Source organism: Antedon mediterranea, chromosome 5 (genome assembly GCF_964355755.1).
Source record: "Antedon mediterranea chromosome 5, ecAntMedi1.1, whole genome shotgun sequence".
Classification (NCBI taxonomy): Eukaryota; Metazoa; Echinodermata; class Crinoidea; order Comatulida; family Antedonidae; genus Antedon; species Antedon mediterranea.
In genome coordinates, this window is record NC_092674.1 from 30,318,377 (window position 1) to 30,337,229 (window position 18,853).

The following is an 18,853-nucleotide window of genomic DNA, read 5'->3' on the forward strand; positions in this document are numbered from 1 at the left end:
AAAAAATCACCTGAAAAAAACTGTAATTAAATAAAGCAAAACAATTTCAAAATAATTGGAATTCAATGGGTTTTTGTTAAATATCAAACTGTTTAAAAATCATTATTTTTTAAAGTTTTCTTTTCTGAAGTTATTAACTTTATTAATATATTAAAACTGCGAAATGTTATTCAAAGTCTGATTTTATTTAATCTTCATTTTTAATGTTTTGGGGACAATATCACATCTTTAATGTTGTTTCTTTGAATTGTTGAAACTTACATACTGTATTTGTTTTTTAAACGTACCTGGTATACTAAATACTAACTAGACATGAAACTCGTCACATTGACGAGTTAGTTATCCGCTCGACAAACGCCACGTGCACGTCATACGTTAGAATATTGCACACAGAAAAATATTAAGGCATTATGACTTGAACTGAAGAATATGATATGTTGTTATTTCTGAATTCTGTTATTTTGTGTCATATAGTATACACAGTACAATCTGTATACATATCACAAACAGTGTAAAATAGGTGAAATTACGGGACCCGTATTTTATTGTAATTTTTAACATCTTGACGATTTCAAAATGAAATGTAAAAGTAGAAATTTCTGAATGAAATTATCTCAGCAACAACGTATTAATGTGTAGAAGAAATTTGAATACGTGAAATATTGATGCGCGCTCTTTTAAATGTAATGAAATATAATGCAAAAGATGAAAATACGACTTTTTTTATTTAACTGGCCATATGATGACGTCACAACATTCAATTGGCACAATTTACACATTATTTTGTATCTACAATACAATAGCTTCCTGAAAACGTTTTAATTGTGATTATCACATTTTATTCTTACGAGGCATAACAGATTAAAATTTACTGTAAAGATGAAATTAATGACCAACGTAATTTAAATATTTAGGCATGATGACGTTAAAAAAATTAAAAAAGTTTTAATTCATGCAAAAGATAGTTGATAGATCTAGAATATATTAAAATCGGAATGAAAATGGACAACGAATAAGTGGAGATGCGCTCTATTAAATGTGATGAGCTATGACGAAAGAGACAAAAATCCTATATTTTATATTCGCGTGGCCATACGATGACGTCACTATGTCCGGTTAGCCATATTAATGCATGATCCGATATCTACAACTCATCAACTTCCAGAATATGTAATTAAAAAAAAGGTCTCCATGTAGTTTAGAATCTATGACTGTTTAAAAATAGGCATAATTTTGACGAATTTTTGAACTTTTTCACCAAAAACGCGTACAAATTATCTAATTCGACGTGCTCGTATGACGTAATTTTAAGTCGAAATTGTTTAAAATTTGGTAACATTACTAGAAAAGGCTAAAAAAACATAAATCACGCGAAAAAAATATGTTTTTAACGCTACGTGTGCATCGCGTGCGTAAAAATGTTCGCGCGCGTGGGAATTTTTGACATGCTCAAAATGACATGAAACGCATAGAAAGTTGATTAGAAGTTTATATTTCGCACGTTAAAATTTTAAACGCGCGTGCGCGCGTAACTTTTTGTGAAACATGCTATTTTTAATCCATAGAAAGTTTGCGCTTGATATGACTTAAATTTTCACAAAGTTTCAAAACAAAATTATGTTTGGTTTTTAGTCTATGATCAATCATTGAAATTCATAAAATCGCACGTAAGTCACGTTGCGCAACTCTGACGTCATTCAAAAATAGGAGGTGCACAAGTTCACGTAAATGTCGATATGTTGACAAAGTTACGATATGTTCTGTGTACACGTTTTAGAGAAACGCGACGCACAAAAATGACAGAAAGAAAGAAGTACTAGACATGAAACTCGTCACTTTGACGAGTTAGTTATCCGCACCACGACAAACGCCACATGCACGTCATACGTTGGAATATTCCACACAGATAAAGATTATGGCATTATGACAAGAACTGAAGAATATGATATGCTGTTAGTGCTGAATTCTGTCAATTTTGTGTCATATAGTATACATGCAAACACTGCAGTATAATCTGTATACATATTACATACAGTGTAGAATAGGTGAAATTACGGGATCCGCCATTTATTCCAATTTTTAACATGGCGACGGTATCAAAATGAAACACTTAGATAGCAATTTCAGAAGGAAATTATCTTAGGAACAACATATTAACGTGTAGAAGAAATTTGAATACGTAAAATATAGATGCGCACCCTTGTAAATGTGATGAACTATTACGCAAAATATGAAAATACAACTTTTTTTATTCAACTGGCCATATGATGACGTCACAACATCCGATTGGCAAAATGTTTACATGAATTCGTATCTACAATCCCATAGCTTCCAGAAAACGTTTTAATCATGATTATCACTTTTTATTCTGATGAGCTATAACAGATTGAAATTTACTGTAAAGATGAAAATAAGTGACCCACGTTATTTACAATTTTCGACATGATGACGTCATAAAAATTAAAATATTTTTAACTCATGCGAAAGATAGTTCATTCACCTAGAGAATATCAAAATCGGGGTGAAAATAAAAAACGGATAAGTGGAGATGCGCTCTATTAAATGTGATGCGCTATGACGAAAGATATAAAAATCTTATATTTTATATTCGCGTGGCCATACGATGACGTTATAATGTCCGATTAGCCATATTAATGCATGATTCCATATCTACAACTCATCAACTTCCAGAATATATAATTTAAAAAAAGTTCACCTCGTAGTTTAGAATCTATGAATGTTTAAAAAAAGGCATAATTTTGACGAATTTTGACAAATTTTTTAACTTTTCCATCAAAAACGCACGTAAATTATCCAATTGGATGTGCCCGTATGACGTAATTTTAGGTCAAAATTGTTCAAAAGTTGGTAAAATTACCAGAAAAGGCTGGAAAAACATGAATCACGCGAAAAAAATTTATTTTCAACGCTACGTGCGCACCCTGCGAGTAAAAATATGCGCGCGCGTGGGAATTTTTGACATGCTCAAAATGACATGAAACGCGTAGAAAGTTGATTAGAAATTGATTTTTCGCATTTTGAAATTTTAAACGCCCGTGCGCGCGTAACTTCTTGTGAAACATGCCATTTTTTTTCCACAGTCAGTTAGCGCAAGATATAAATTAAACTTTTGTTAAATTTCAATTTAAATTGCTATATGGTTTTCGATCTATGTTAAATACGCGAAATTCGTTAAAATGCGCGTAAATCACGTTGCGCAATTCTGACGTCATTCACAATAGGAGGTGCACAATTTCACGTGAATGCCCACATGTTGACAAAGTTATAAAATGTTTTGTTTACAAGTTTTTGAGATACGCGAGACACAAAATTGACAGAAAGAAAGAATAATACAGAAAAAAAAAAAAAAAAAAAAACTAGACATGAAACTCGTCACATTGACGAGTTAGTTATCCGCACCACGACAAACGCCACGTGCACGTCATACGTTGGAATATTGCACACAGATATTAAAAGATTATGGCATTATGACAAGAACTGAAGAATATGATATGCTGTTAGTGCTGAATTCTGTCAATTTTGTGTCATATAGTATATACATGCAAACAGTATAATCTGTATACATATTACATACAGTGTAGAATAGGTGAAATTACGGGACCCGCCATTTATTCCAATTTTTAACATGGCGACGGTATCAAAATGAAACACTTAGATAGCAATTTCAGAAGGAAATTATCTCAGGAACAACATATTAACGTGTAGAAGAAATTTGAATACGTAAAATATAGATGCGCACCCTTTTAAATGTGATGAACTATTACGCAAAATATGAATATACGTCTTTTTTTATTCAACTGGCCATATGATGACATCACAACATCCGATTGGCAAAATGTTTACATGAATTCGTATCTACAATCCAATAGCTTCCAGAAAACGTTTTAATCGTGATTATCACATTTTATTCTGATGAGCTATAACAGATTAAAATTTACTGTAAAGATAAATATAAGTGACCCACGTTATTTACATTTTTAGACATAATGACGTCATAAAAATTAAAAAAATTTTTACTCATGCGTAAGATAGTTGATTGACCTAGAAAATTTCAAAATCTGGGTTAAAATGGAATACGGATAAGTGGAGAGGCGCTCTATTAAATGAGATGCGCTATGACGAAAGATACAAAAATCCTATATTTTATATTCGCGTGGCCATACGATGACGTCACAATGTCCGGTTTGCCATATCAATGCATGATTCCTTATCTACAACTTATCATCTTCCTGGATATGTAATTTAAACAAAGTTCACCTCGTAGTTTAGAATCTATGATTGTTTAAAAAAAGGTATAATTTTGACAAATTTTTGAACTTTTTCCTCAAAAACGCACATAAATTATCCAATTCGACGTGCCCGTATGACGTAATTTGAAGTCGAAATTGTTTCAAAGTTGGTAAAATTACTATAAAAGGCTTGAAAACATAAATCACTAGAGAAAAATTGTTTTCAACGCTACGTTCGCACCGCGCGCGTAAAAAAAAGCGCGCGCGTGGGAATTTTTTACATGCTTAAAATGACATGAAACGCGTAGAAAGTTGATTAGAAATTGATTTTTCGCAATTTGAAATTTTAAACGCGCGTGCGCGCGTAACTTCGTGTGAAACATGCCATTTTTTCCCCATAGTCAGTTAGCGCAAGATATAACTTAAACTTTTTTTCAATTTCAATTTAAATTGTTATATGGTTTTCGATCTATGTTAAATACGCGAAATTCGGAAAAACGCGCGTAAGTCATGTTGCGCAACTCTGACGTCATTCAAAAATAGGAGGTGCACAATTTCACGTAAATGCCCACATGTTGACAAAGTTATGAAATGTTATGTTTACACGTTTTTGAGTTACGCGAGACACAAAAATGACAGAAAGAAAGAAGAATACAGAAAAAAAACTAGACATGAAACTCGTCACTTTGACGAGTTAGTTATCCGCACCACGACAAACACCACGTGCACGTCATACGTTGGAATATTGCACACAGATAAAGATTATGGCATTATGACAAGAACTGAAGAATATGATATGCTGTAAGTGCTGAATTCTGTCAATTTTGTGTCATATAGTATACATGCAAACACTACAGTATAATCTGCATACATATTACATACAGTGTAGAAAAGGTGAAATTACGGGACCCGCCATTTATTCCAATTTTTAACATGGCGACGGTATCAAAATGAAACACTTAGATAGCAATTTCAGAAGGAAATTATCTTAGGAACAACATATTAACGTGTAGAAGAAATTTGAATACGTAAAATATAGATGCGCACCCTTTTAAATGTGATGAACTATTACGCAAAATATGAAAATACAACTTTTTTTATTCAACTGGCCATATGATGACGTCACAACATCCGATTGGCAAAATGTTTACATGAATTCGTATCTACAATCCCATAGCTTCCAGAAAACGTTTAAATCATGATTATCACTTTTTATTCTGATGAGCTATAACAGATTGAAATTTACTGTAAAGATGAAAATAAGTGACCCACGTTATTTGCAATTTTCGACATGATGACGTCATAAAAATTAAAATATTTTTAACTCATGCGAAAGATAGTTCATTCACCTAGACAATATCAAAATCGGGGTGAAAATAAAAAACGGATAAGTGGAGATGCGCTCTATTAAATGTGATGCGCTATGACGAAAGATATAAAAATCCTATATTTTATATTCGCGTGGCCATACGATGACGTTATAATGTCCGATTAGCCATATTAATGCATGATTCCATATCTACAACTCATCAACTTCCAGAATATATAATTTAAAAAAAGTTCACCTCGTAGTTTAGAATCTATGAATGTTTAAAAAAAGGCATAATTTTGACGAATTTTGACAAATTTTTGAACTTTTTCATCAAAAACGCACGTAAATTATCCAATTGGATGTGCCCGTATGACGTAATTTTAGGTCAAAATTGTTCAAAAGTTGGTAAAATTACCAGAAAAGGCTGGAAAAACATGAATCACGCGAAAAAAATGTATTTTCAATGCTACGTGCGCACCGTGCGAGTAAAAATATGCGCGCGCGTGGGAATTTTTGACATGCTCAAAATGACATGAAACGCGTAGAAAGTTGATTAGAAATTGTTTTTTCGCATTTTGAAATTTTAAACGCCCGTGCGCGCGTAACTTCTTGTGAAACATGCCATTTTTTTTCCACAGTCAGTTAGCGCAAGATATAAATTAAACTTTTGTTAAGTTTCAATTTAAATTGCTATATGGTTTTCGATCTATGTTAAATACGCGAAATTCGTTAAAACGCGCGTAAATCACGTTGCGCAATTCTGACGTCATTCACAATAGGAGGTGCACAATTTCACGTGAATGCCCACATGTTGACAAAGTTATAAAATGTTTTGTTTACAAGTTTTTGAGATACGCGAGACACAAAATTGACAGAAAGAAAGAATAATACAGAAAAAAAAAAAAAAAAAAAAGATGATTTCATACAGTTACAAGGAGTTATCCGCTACTAAGCGGATAACTAAAAAAAAAAGATGATTTCATACAGTTACAAGGAGTTATCCGCTACTAAGCGGATAACTAAATAGAAACTAAAAGTTGACTATACTGTTAGTTACAGTACTGTATCATATACATATTTTACAGATCTCATAAAAATTAGTTTTGATAAAGGAGTTAAGTACATTATTGATTCTGTGAAGTATTCTTGATCAAACAAATGACCCTTGACATAACTTTCACAAGCAATTCAGTTTTTTAATTGGACTTTGAACATTCAACAGTCTAAGTCATGTACTTGTAAAAGTGTTAGATTTAATTGTTCCTTGTAAACAACGATTTTTGAGTGGAATGTTGATTTAAAGAGGTGAAAATTGGAGAGTGTGAATTTACGTCACCTTTGGAAGATTTTCCAATAATGTTTAACTTTTATTGTTAGGTTCCCTTCCATGCAGCTTTATTTTCTAAATCAAACCAAATCAATCTACTCATGGAGCCAGAAACGTTTTTTCATTGGTTTTTTTGTGAGTTTTTGATGATATAAAGAATATCTGGTTTGATTTTGGTAATGTAACAATTCTTCAAAAATCTATTCTCTTGTTGAAAACTCAATAAATCCAATAACACATGACTCAGACTGTATTTCATAAATTGAATAGCCTGAGGGTGATCTTCCTGTGTTTGTTTTGATTTTCAAAAAAAATTAAATTATATATACGTATATATATATACCATGTGGATAAAGAATGGCAGGAAATAGAAATGGTTGCATGATAGTGTTTGTAGCATTACAGTTAGGCACACATTGGTAAGCTACATTAGGCCTACAGTATGTTATAACATAGAAACAATCTGCAAAACAACAAATTACACCTCTCCTCACCATAAATAATGATACTTGTAGGTAGGGTACAGCACTGTACACACACTGCAATACAGTTGATCATTTATTTATAATTAACTGCTTTAAAAAAATTAGTCGAATATTATAAACTAGGGGCAACTACTTTGTTTCCGTAATTTGAAACGTACAGTAGTACCAGTATTATTTTCATATTCCTAACTACCGGTATTAATAATATCAAAACATCATCGTGTTGTCTTGGTATTCAATTATGACCCCAACCCCATACCAGGGTAGTACCAGCTACTATACAGTTAGCCAATGAATGTCAGAGTTTACAGATCCGAACATGACCCCAACCCCCCCCCGGCATACCAGGGTAGTACCAACAGATAGCATGAATGGCAGAGTTTACAGATTGAAGGGTATTGTGGGGATTTCCTTCCAATTAATAATATTCCAGAATGCCAACAAGGACACAACATAGGAAATCCTAAGACAGATTCTCTATTTACCCTTCAAATTGATATGTATCACACTGTACTTGCTCAATATTCCTAAGTTTAACCTAAGCTTAAAATAATTCACCATTTTACAATGGAATTTACTAGTTTAAAATTATAATTCAATCATTAAGGTTGGAATTAACTGGTTTAACATAACAAAAGGCGATATTATATAAACACAATGGAATGACATCCTGTTTGATGTAAGCCTACTAGCTACTACACAAACGTTGATGTGTTGATGTCGTTGGTTTATGTTTTATTCAGAAGAAGTGTCAGATTAAAGGGTCAAGGATTCTATAGGAAAAGTAAAAATATTATTATTAATATTAATTATTATCCATTTCTTTACCATTTTATTCACTTTTTGATGATTGAAAGTAACGTTTTTTTTATATAAAAAATACAGTACTGTTAGGAACAGGAGTGCCACAGTGGGGGTGAGGGATATCTTTTAGAAAGAAAGATGGCAAAATACACACAAAAAAAAAACCATTATGAATTGCACAAAAACAGGATCATTTGCATGTATCCTGAAATTTGTTGAATGCATGATGAGTAGTTGGCTAACTTTCCATAAGGAGGTCATTCAAATGCCTTGACGGTGTGTGACAGTGTCTCAGTATCCTGTAACAGGTTTGTCATCGTCTATTTGTGGAAAAGTCATAAAAAACAAAACTTTGTATCACAAAGAATGGCAGGCCTGACCAAGATTAAAGGGGAACCACAGCAAAGCTTTCCATGTCTGAAACACAAGGACCTCCTGCTTATAACATATCTTAAGGCCTTGCTTAGTCATGGAACTTAGTTTCATAGAACGTCATTCTAAAAATAACCGACTGATTCAGCCACAACAGAAAGTAATTATTAAGGAACGGGTCTATGGTTAAAAGATTTGATAAAAAATGGTGGAACTTGAGAATCTACAATAAAATGAGAAAGGTTCCTTATTTATTCTGGGCATAGCCAGTATTTCATTTCTCATACACATCCAATAGCAAATAACTCACCAATTACAGAAACGAAATTACAAATATCATGCTTATATAAAGTTTAAGTCTCATTTGATGCTAAAAGGGAGTAGAGTTGTGGCTTAGTGGTTATGATGCTTGGCTACCACTCCAAGGGTCCTGGGTTCAAGTTCCATCACATGTCAGAATTTTTTCTACTGTAAGGACAAAATTACAACTCCACTCTCAAAGACTTGTAATAAGACTTTGTTTATGTAGAGCATCTTGTGTATATGTTTGTCTTGTGAACCTCTGAGGGTCCCTAATAATCAGCAATTTCTGGATGGATCACCCTCATTAAATATGGTAAAAAAAACAAAAAAAACTCTCATACTAGTTCAGGATTGAACCTTGTATCTTGTGATTTGCAGTGGCAGAGATCCAGGATTTTGAAATAGGGGGCCCAGGGCCTAAAAGTAGTGAAATGAAGGACTGAGCTTTATTTGATAAATCTTTGCATTACAATTTGTGAAATTTAGAAGGGGTCCGGGTCGACTGGGTACTGAATCCTCCCTGATCTCAAGCATGATAAGCACAACTTACCTGTGTTCTTTATTCTCATCTGAAATTTCAACATCTTTTGCCCCTTCTCGTTTCTGTTGAAACTGTGCAACTAACTTCTGTAAACTCTAAAAAAATAAAGAAATTCAATTAAAACACCACATAATACTTTAAAGCAATAATTATTATCTAGACCTTCCCCATATCTTGACTTATTAGCTGATCTGTTGCTAGATTTACTGATAACACACCCCCTTAGTGATTTACTGATAACACACCCCCTTAGTGATTTACTGATAACACACCCCCTTAGTGATTTACTGAAAACACACCCCCTTAGTGATTTACTGATAACACACCCCCTTAGTGATTTACTGATAACACACCCCCTTAGTGATTTACTGATAACACACCCCCTTAGTGATTTACTGATAACACACCCCCTTAGTGATTTACTGATAACACACCCCCTTAGTGATTTACTGATAACACACCCCCTTAGTGATTTACTGATAACACACCCCCTTAGTGATTTACTGATAACACACCCCCTTAGTGATTTACTGATAACACACCCCCTTAGTGATTTACTGATAACACACCCCCTTAGTGATTTACTGATAACACACCCCCTTAGTGATTTACTGATAACACACCCCCTTAGTGATTTACTGATAACACACCCCCTTAGTGATTTACTGATAACACACCCCCTTTAGTGATTTACTGATAACACACCCCCTTAGTGGTTTACTGATAACACACCCCCTTAGTGGTTTACTGATAACACACCCCCTTAGTGATTTACTGATAACACACCCCCTTAGTGATTTACTGATAACACACCCCCTTAGTGATTTACTGATAACACACCCCCTTAGTGATTTACTGATAACACACCCCCTTAGTGATTTACTGATAACACACCCCCTTAGTGATTTACTGATAACACACCCCCTTAGTGATTTACTGATAACACACCCCCTTAGTGATTTACTGATAACACACCCCCTTAGTGATTTACTGATAACACACCCCCTTAGTGATTTACTGATAACACACCCCCTTAGTGATTTACTGATAACACACCCCCTTAGTGATTTACTGATAACACACCCCCTTAGTGATTTACTGATAACACACCCCCTTAGTGATTTACTGATAACACACCCCCTTAGTGATTTACTGATAACACACCCCCTTAGTGATTTACTGATAACACACCCCCTTAGTGATTTACTGATAACACACCCCCTTAGTGATTTACTGATAACACACCCCCTTAGTGATTTACTGATAACACACCCCCTTAGTGATTTACTGATAACACACCCCCTTAGTGATTTACTGATAACACACCCCCTTAGTGATTTACTGATAACACACCCCCTTTAGTGGTGAACATACAAACACCTCTGTACTGTAGAACACTTAATATATAATCACACCCATTGCAAATAGTGATTGCACAAAACATGGACAAACTGGATAGGAATTGATTTTTTTTTCAAAAGTATTCTCACAGACGTACTTTGTAGAGTATCATTTTTCTTTAATAATACTTTAGGAACTTTTTATAATAATTTAATACAGTCATTAAAAAGCCAGCAAACTTTTGAGCTGGACAAATTGTCAATTTTTCTCAGAAATGTTTGTTTTTGAGAATCCACATAATTATTATGAATTTTACTTAAAGATGTATTGTCCCTTTGACTAATTCCAAAAAAATAAAAAATAAAAGATTTCGAAAAAAGGTGGGTCATTTTGAAGCATCATAATAGTTATTAACTATCACCAAAAATTTTTCGAAAAAAAAAAATTTTTACTGAAATACAGACGTTTTTTTGTTAAAAAAATAACTTTGACTTCCAGTCAAAGTTTTCAATCAAAACATATCCCATAATGAAACGCGCTTGTTTGGTTACTCTGTACGCATAATCATAAAACTTCCTCATGATCTGTTTGAAAATACCTTCTTAACCGTGACGAGTTGTAAACAATTCTAATTTAGCATATGCATAATGCGTACTCATGGTTTGAAATCTTTGTTTACTTTCGCTCGTGACGATTTTCCAGATGAAATGTAATCAAACTAATTTACCTGTTAATTACGTAAACTTGTTGTTTTTGGCTCAAATTTTCGACTCAAAGTGAATAACTTTAATATTACTTTGATATGGCCACTTTAAATTTAGAATATTTTGACCTTCATTTTTTTGTGTTTCAAGGGACAATACATCTTTAAACACTACTGACATACATACCTGAGCACAAACCCTTTCAATAATTGACCGCTGTTTAGCAAACTCTCTGAAATTAAACAAAAGCAAACAATAACACACCAACACAGTTGCTTGGAAAAATCTCTTACAACCACACAATGTTTGGAGTTTTCGGGAGAAGTCAGATTTTTAGAATGACTTTTATTATTGATCTTAGTAGAATTGATAAAAAGAGATTGTGGTTTGTTATAAAATAAATGAATAAAAATTATATTGAGGACATCTTTAAGATCTAACAAGGTTTTCCCAAGTGCTGTCCCTTGAATAAGTGTTATTTCTATTTCTATAGTGGTAAAACTAATATTTCCCTTGGTCATGTCATTGGAAAGTGTCCCTTTTATGTCTTAGGTAGGGGTGTCCATAAGGAATAGCTATAAGTGTAACTTAGGGCCTATAGATCACTACTGTACAGTGCATTATCTGATTGAATGTCTGTAATCTTTCAATTCACAGAGATTGAACAAACACATTATTGACATAAAGTAGAGTTTATCTGACACTCCTCTCCTGTCAAAGACATGCTTGTTAAATAAGCAAAGTTCATAAATATTTTGTATCAAAAAATAAAACATTTATTTATCTGTACTTTCAATCAGACTTCCCATTATTATACGTTTCATAAATTAATTTATTTTATTTTGACCATGGACAGTCTACTTATTTACATATTTTTGGCTTATTTACAAAATCTGGTTTACTTTGTACTTTGACCTGTAACGTTTAGTCAGGTGATTCTTGACCAACAGATCGACCTGATTGACCTGTATTCAAGTCCATTTAATATACTGTACATCAACAATTAAAATATGACAATGAAAGCTTTCCTATTGTACTAATCCAAGTACTGTACAGTTTTAAGGGTTGTGTGGGTACAGTATACTGTACTTCCAATCCAATGGTTTGAAGTTACATACTGTATTAGCTTTTCAATTTTGTTTAAAGGTTTTTTTTACAAAAGATCCGCAGAAGCATAGTGTACCAATTGCGTTTATCATCATGGTATTTGTTTGATTTATTTTTTCGTCTACCGTCTTGTATTGCAGCAAAAGCCTGCTATTGTCACAGGGAATCCAGATAATCTATGTTCAGACACAGACAGAATCATGATTACAGTACTTAACAATGGTTCACACTGGCACAGCAGGTCTACAGTATTGATTGAACTTAACAATGGTTCACACTGGCACAGCTATTGATTGAACTTTAAATGTGCCAACAGTTTGTACAGTATTGTGTTTTGATATTTAATTCTATTGTCTTGTGAACTGATATTATTGAACCTTCCTAACTAGGCCATTGTAGTCAGTGTTTTAATTCTTCAATTCTAACATGTGCATCTTTTCAATCTGATGCATTTAAAACCAGTATACACATGGAATACACTTGATGTACTGTACCTGACAATAGATACAAGACAGATTAACAAGACTGTCTTCAACCAGTATTTTCTCAAAACCATTATACTGGAATACACTTGATGTACTGTACCTGACAATAGATACAAGACAGATTAACAAGACTGTCTTCAACCAGTATTTTCTCAAAACCATTATAATGGAATACACTTGATGTACTGTACCTGACAATAGATACAAGACAGATTTACAAGACTGTCTTCAACCAGTATTTTCTCAAAACCATTATAATGGAATACACTTGATGTACTGTACCTGACAATAGATACAAGACAGATTAACAAGACTGTCTTCAACCAGTATGTTCTCAAAACCATTATAATGGAATACACTTGATGTACTGTACCTGACAATAGATATAAGACAGATTTACAAGACTGTCTTCAACCAGTATTTTCTCAAAACCATTCAGATTAACAAGACTGTCTTCAACCAGTATTTTCTCAAAACCATTATAATGGAATACACTTGATGTACTGTACCTGACAATAGATACAAGACAGATTAACAAGACTGTCTTCAACCAGTATTTTCTCAAAACCATTATAATGGAATACACTTGATGTACTGTACTGTACCTGACAATAGATACAAGACAGATTAACAAGACTGTCTTCAACCAGTATTTTCTCAAAACCATTATAATGGAATTGTGTGTAAAATGTACAGCAAACAGACAATACACAAGAAAGAAAAGTGTGTTCAACCATTAGGCCTTAAATATGTTCTCAAAACCATTATAATGGAATTGTGTGTAAAATGTACAGCAAACAGACAATACACAAGAAAGAAAAGTGTGTTCAACCATTAGGCCTATCAAAACCATACACATGTATATACTGTAATGTGTTACAATTGATGACATACTTAATATATACATTTAGGAAAGAATAACAAGACTATCTTCAACTAGTCTAAAGCTCTGTCTACACTATCAAACTTTATTTGACAAAAAAATGTGATGTGCCCATATACAGTTGTCAAACTAGTTTGATAGTGTAGACAGAGCTTAAAAACAGTGACATTGTAGGCCTACACATGGAATAATGCACTTGATGTATGTACATGGCAACAATATATAATGTACAGTATCTGTACAATTAGAAAGAAGTACTGTAACAAGTGTTTTAAACTTTAAATTATGGAAAGATATGGTGTCGGGCAGAAACCAATTTTAAAATGTTCAGCTTTCAAATGATACATAACAAGATGAAGGCACACACATAATGGCCTTGAGATAATTGTTTGACCTACAAACATCTATGATACAATAGAAAGTGATGACAATGACTTGGCCTGAAGCACTAAAGACATTTTAGATCCGGAAGGAAACATATCATCCACCGTCAATTTAATTATGTAATTGACTTCAGTTCCATCCGGGGTGGTTGCATTTCAGTTCTATACTGTACTTGAAAGCTTGTAATTTACTGTACTTTATTGATTATTTTTCTGGTACTTTAAACTAATTGAATTATTAAGAAGAAGTTAGAATTATTAATTAGAAGTTTTTAACAGTATTTATTTACGCTTGTTAATTCATTTATACCAACACGTAAATTTCCAAAGAACCAGAAGCAAAAAAATAAGATATTTTTGGGTGTTAAGTCTAAATTGGCCTAAAATTAGGAAGTTGAATTAAACTTGTTGTGCATGGATACTTGGTCATACAGTATGGTAATGATTCATTGAAACATAATAAAATGTTATTAGTAAATTTCCAAAAAGAACAAAAAAATTGAGTATTCATTAGTAGGCCTGTTCACTGAATCCTGAAATTGTGTACACTTTTACACGTCATACATCATTACTCATTTCAATGGAAAAAAATTAGTTGAACAATAATATGTGTGGTAGACCACTAAATCCGCCTGAAAAGAATTTATTGTTATATTTACACTACAATACCATGCATTATACACAACACACTATAGCATGGCTGAATTGTTGTTTTTCGGTAAATTGCTGTAGAATCCATTACAGTATTGTATATTAATTATATTAAATTATTTTATTTAGATAGTAGTACTAATATACAGTGAACTTAAATTTAGTAAAGTACTTAGGCCTAATATTAAATATTTTTCAGATTAATTTATCAATAAAGTTAATGATAATCTACCTGACAGTAATAGAATTGACAAATATCAATTAATGTCAGAGGTACTCTCGTGTTTCATTTTCTAACCTATGGTATATTACTGAACCCACAAATGTGCACATTACTATGAGTGTTGTCTAGTCAAAATATGAGTAAAACGACAGCAAAATCCACAGTGACTGGTGAGAAATAACAGGTGCCAAAATTATTGGTCATCTAGATCATGAATCACAGTTTAAAAGGAAACTTAAAATGTAGACATTTTACATTTGTACAGTTACATGTTTTACATACGAAAATACTGTATGTAATATGAACACTGAAATTCATAAAAGCTATGGTGGTATGGTACAGTAATTCTATTTATGATAGGATTAGTGGTTGAAGCAGCTGTAATCCTCATAATGGTCTAGTGTGTAACAAAATTACTGTAACACTAACACATCTGGTTGGGTCCAATCATTTTTTCCTCCATGGTCCAATTAATTAGATTAACTTAAAACAATAAATTAGAAAAAAAATATTGCAACCATGTATAATTATCTGTTAATTTTGGGGATACGTCATGGTATACCTTTCCCAAAAGTACTGATAACAAAAGCAAAAATACTTTCAGAAAATGTGTACACACTGTGTAAACATTCTGGAGCTAGCTTTAGGCTATTATGATACCCCTTTCTTTCACATTGCCTTGGAAAACTCCAGAGTTTGCACAGACACCTGGAAGTAAATGCCATACAAAGACGCAGGTGGTGGGTTTGTGTTTGTGAACTCCAGAGTTTTGCTAGGCGAAGTGAAAGGGATATAGGATTAAATAGGCCTTATTATCAAGGTTAGGGTCATGTTTGACCATTGATTGTGTGCTGTGCTTGTGCAACATGTAACAATTTTTGTTGGGCCTTTATTAGAGCACCTCCACGATATTCACCTGATGTCATCGAGAATGTCCAGGTCAGACTGGTGTTTAGCATGGATTCTTGACAACTGTTCATTCTGAACATTGCGAAGCACTTGAGTTATTTTCACCTAAAAAAAGATATAAACAAATAAAATCTTGATTTACAATAGGCCTAGTAATCTTAGTATAGCTAAAATTAAATTATTGGTATGTTTATCATTTTTTGTTATGCATAACCTAAAGCTGGTCTAGTCCCTGCCTTAGGCTGTCTGCTGGCCTACTACTAGCTAGGCCTAATTCTAATTACTAGGCTATATTAGCAGAGCAACTTGGGCCTAAACCTACCCAGCGCAACAGCAGCATGCCAGGCTCTAGCTAGGCCTAAAATACTACTACTAGAGTAGGTCTATCCGGCTAGCCTATAACTGTACATATTTATTTGATTACCTTTCTCGGTGGTGGCTGCATAGTAATACAATCGGGTCCAAATGAAAAAAAGTAAGCCAAGAGCGTTATATCCAAGTTACCGCCAAGCAAGCAAGAACTTCTGAAACTGTATCAGCTCGCGGCGTACAAACTCGATTAGACTTCTCTTGATCGGAAACGTACCTCCCGGCCCAGTTTGTTATGAGAAGTCCATTAACTGATCCACCTCCCTTCCAGTATTTTTACGCTGCAACTAATAATCTAATACTGTAATGCTTAATTTCACTAAATGATTACTGAAATTTATCTTATGTAACATCAATTCTGCTTGGAATACTTATATGAAATGATAGAAAACAAAAATTAAAAATAATTAATACTAATCATACCAGGGGGAGGTATATTCAGAGCGTCATTCTGGCGACTGGAGCATTCTCTACTTCTCTACGGAGCGCCATTTATGCCTTTATTAACTTTAGCTTCCAGGGTAGCACAGTGTATAAAAAGGAAATAAGTCACTACTTTTAATATCGTTTCGTAAGTTAATACACTGTGCTCAAGTGGATCCAATTTGGCGCCAGTGGAGCACAGTGATATAAAATAGAAATAAATAAAGTCATTTATTAGTTTCAATATCTTTTCGTATGTTAATACACTGTGTTGTGGGCCTAATTTGAAGTCACTTAAGTCTTTTCGTATGTTAATACACTGTACTCAAGTGGACACGATTTGGCACCAGTGGAGCACAGTGATATAAACAACAAATAAGTTACTGAATGTTAATATCTTTTCGTATGTTAATACACTGTGCTCCAGTGGATCCAATTTGGCGTCAGTGGTGGAGCACAGATAGTCACATACAAAAACATCGAGAAAAAATACTTCTGAAAATACTTCAAAAATATTTCAAACTTCCAGGTATATAGGCTATGGTAAAATCGGTTACTCCATAAAAATTAGTTTCAAGCCACATCAGTGATTTTAATAACTTGCGTTTGTCTAAGATAAATACTTATTTAGTGTCACCGGAGAGTGCACCTATTCATTGAAATATGACATTAAATATTAAGTTGGGGCAGAGTTAATAATGAAAATAGAGCCAAGAATTGCACTTATACTTATAACTATACATAATCACCTATGGTAATATAATTATGGTAATGTTAAAATTTCAACTATTCAGATGCGACTTCAAAATTTTAGGTGGGGTTTTCTACTTTAAAACTTGACTTCCTATAAGGCCTACCCGGCGGCGGAATTTGGTCTAGAGATCGGCATCTTTACAAAATGTTCTATATTTGATCTATTTCACTCTCCACCATTAACCCCATACAAAAACCATCGGAGACAAACTATCTGTTTATAAAACATGTTCTTCTGATAACGGTGTGGCCATACACACCAACTATCATAACAGTTTATTCATAACATTATACAATACAATATCTTGCATGAATCGGAGATTTTCGCTACCAATGTAGCAACATAATAAAAATGTAACAGTGTGGCGTGTTGACCGCGAATGAAACAACACCTGCACAACCATTGCATAACAACGCACGGCATTCCAAACCGTTTCGTACACCTGCGATGAAAATATAAAATTCATTTTTTTAATTGAGGGCCGCAAACATAAAATTTAGAGATAGAATACAGGTTGAAAAAAAAATTTAAATAAAAAAAAAATAAAAAAAAAAAGATGTTAAATGTGCTCTCCCTGCCTCAGCACTAAGGCCCTGCCAATGTTGTTCCCTCATGATGTGTGGTGGACGTATAATCCTGTGAACTCCAAACGTATGCCTTTAACTCTATTCCACCGACCAGCATGGAAATCGAACCCACGACATACGTGTTGTGAACTCAGGCGACTGAGCTAACTGATTTTGGTTTTAACAAGGTTAATGTGATATTTATGATGAAATAATGAATTACGTAATACACGTATAAATACACTATTATCAGCTGTTTAGTCATGTACTACTTTGTGGCCTAACGGGTAATGCTCAGCTTTGGGTACTCTCCCAGTTCTAGTAGATTTGGGTTCGAACCTCTAGGGATATTTTTTTTTTTTAATAAAAAATAATAAAATTCATAAATAAATAAATAAAATAATGAATATTATTTCTATATACCACTGTGCTCAATTGAACCCAATTTGCCACCAGGGAAGCAAAGTGTATTAACATACAAAATATATTAAAATTCAGTGACTGGACCAGTTGCCGTACAGTAGTACTATTTCTATTTCTGAAGTAAATAAAGGCATAAATGGCGCTCCGTAGATAAGTAGAGAACGCTCCATTGTCAGAATGAGGCTCTGAATATACCTCCAGGGGGTGGAAGACGCTGTTCTATTATAGAGGGCGACAT

The 18,853-nt window shown here is 33.5% G+C and overlaps 1 protein-coding gene across 1 annotated transcript in view; it reads right to left on the bottom strand.

Moving 5' to 3' along the window:
• Positions 1–16,824, bottom strand: part of LOC140050387 (F-BAR and double SH3 domains protein 2-like) — a 29,917-nt gene extending 13,093 nt beyond the window's left edge. Inside the window, exons 1-4 of the mRNA XM_072095552.1 lie at positions 16,505–16,824; positions 16,088–16,185; positions 11,626–11,671; positions 9,404–9,489 (exon numbers count right to left, since the gene is read on the bottom strand). Of these exons, the coding sequence (XP_071951653.1) occupies positions 9,404–9,489; positions 11,626–11,671; positions 16,088–16,185; positions 16,505–16,525 (251 nt within the window). The 5' untranslated portion in view covers positions 16,526–16,824. The remainder of the gene's footprint in view (positions 1–9,403; positions 9,490–11,625; positions 11,672–16,087; positions 16,186–16,504) is intronic.
• Positions 16,825–18,853: the final 2,029 nt, after the last annotated feature.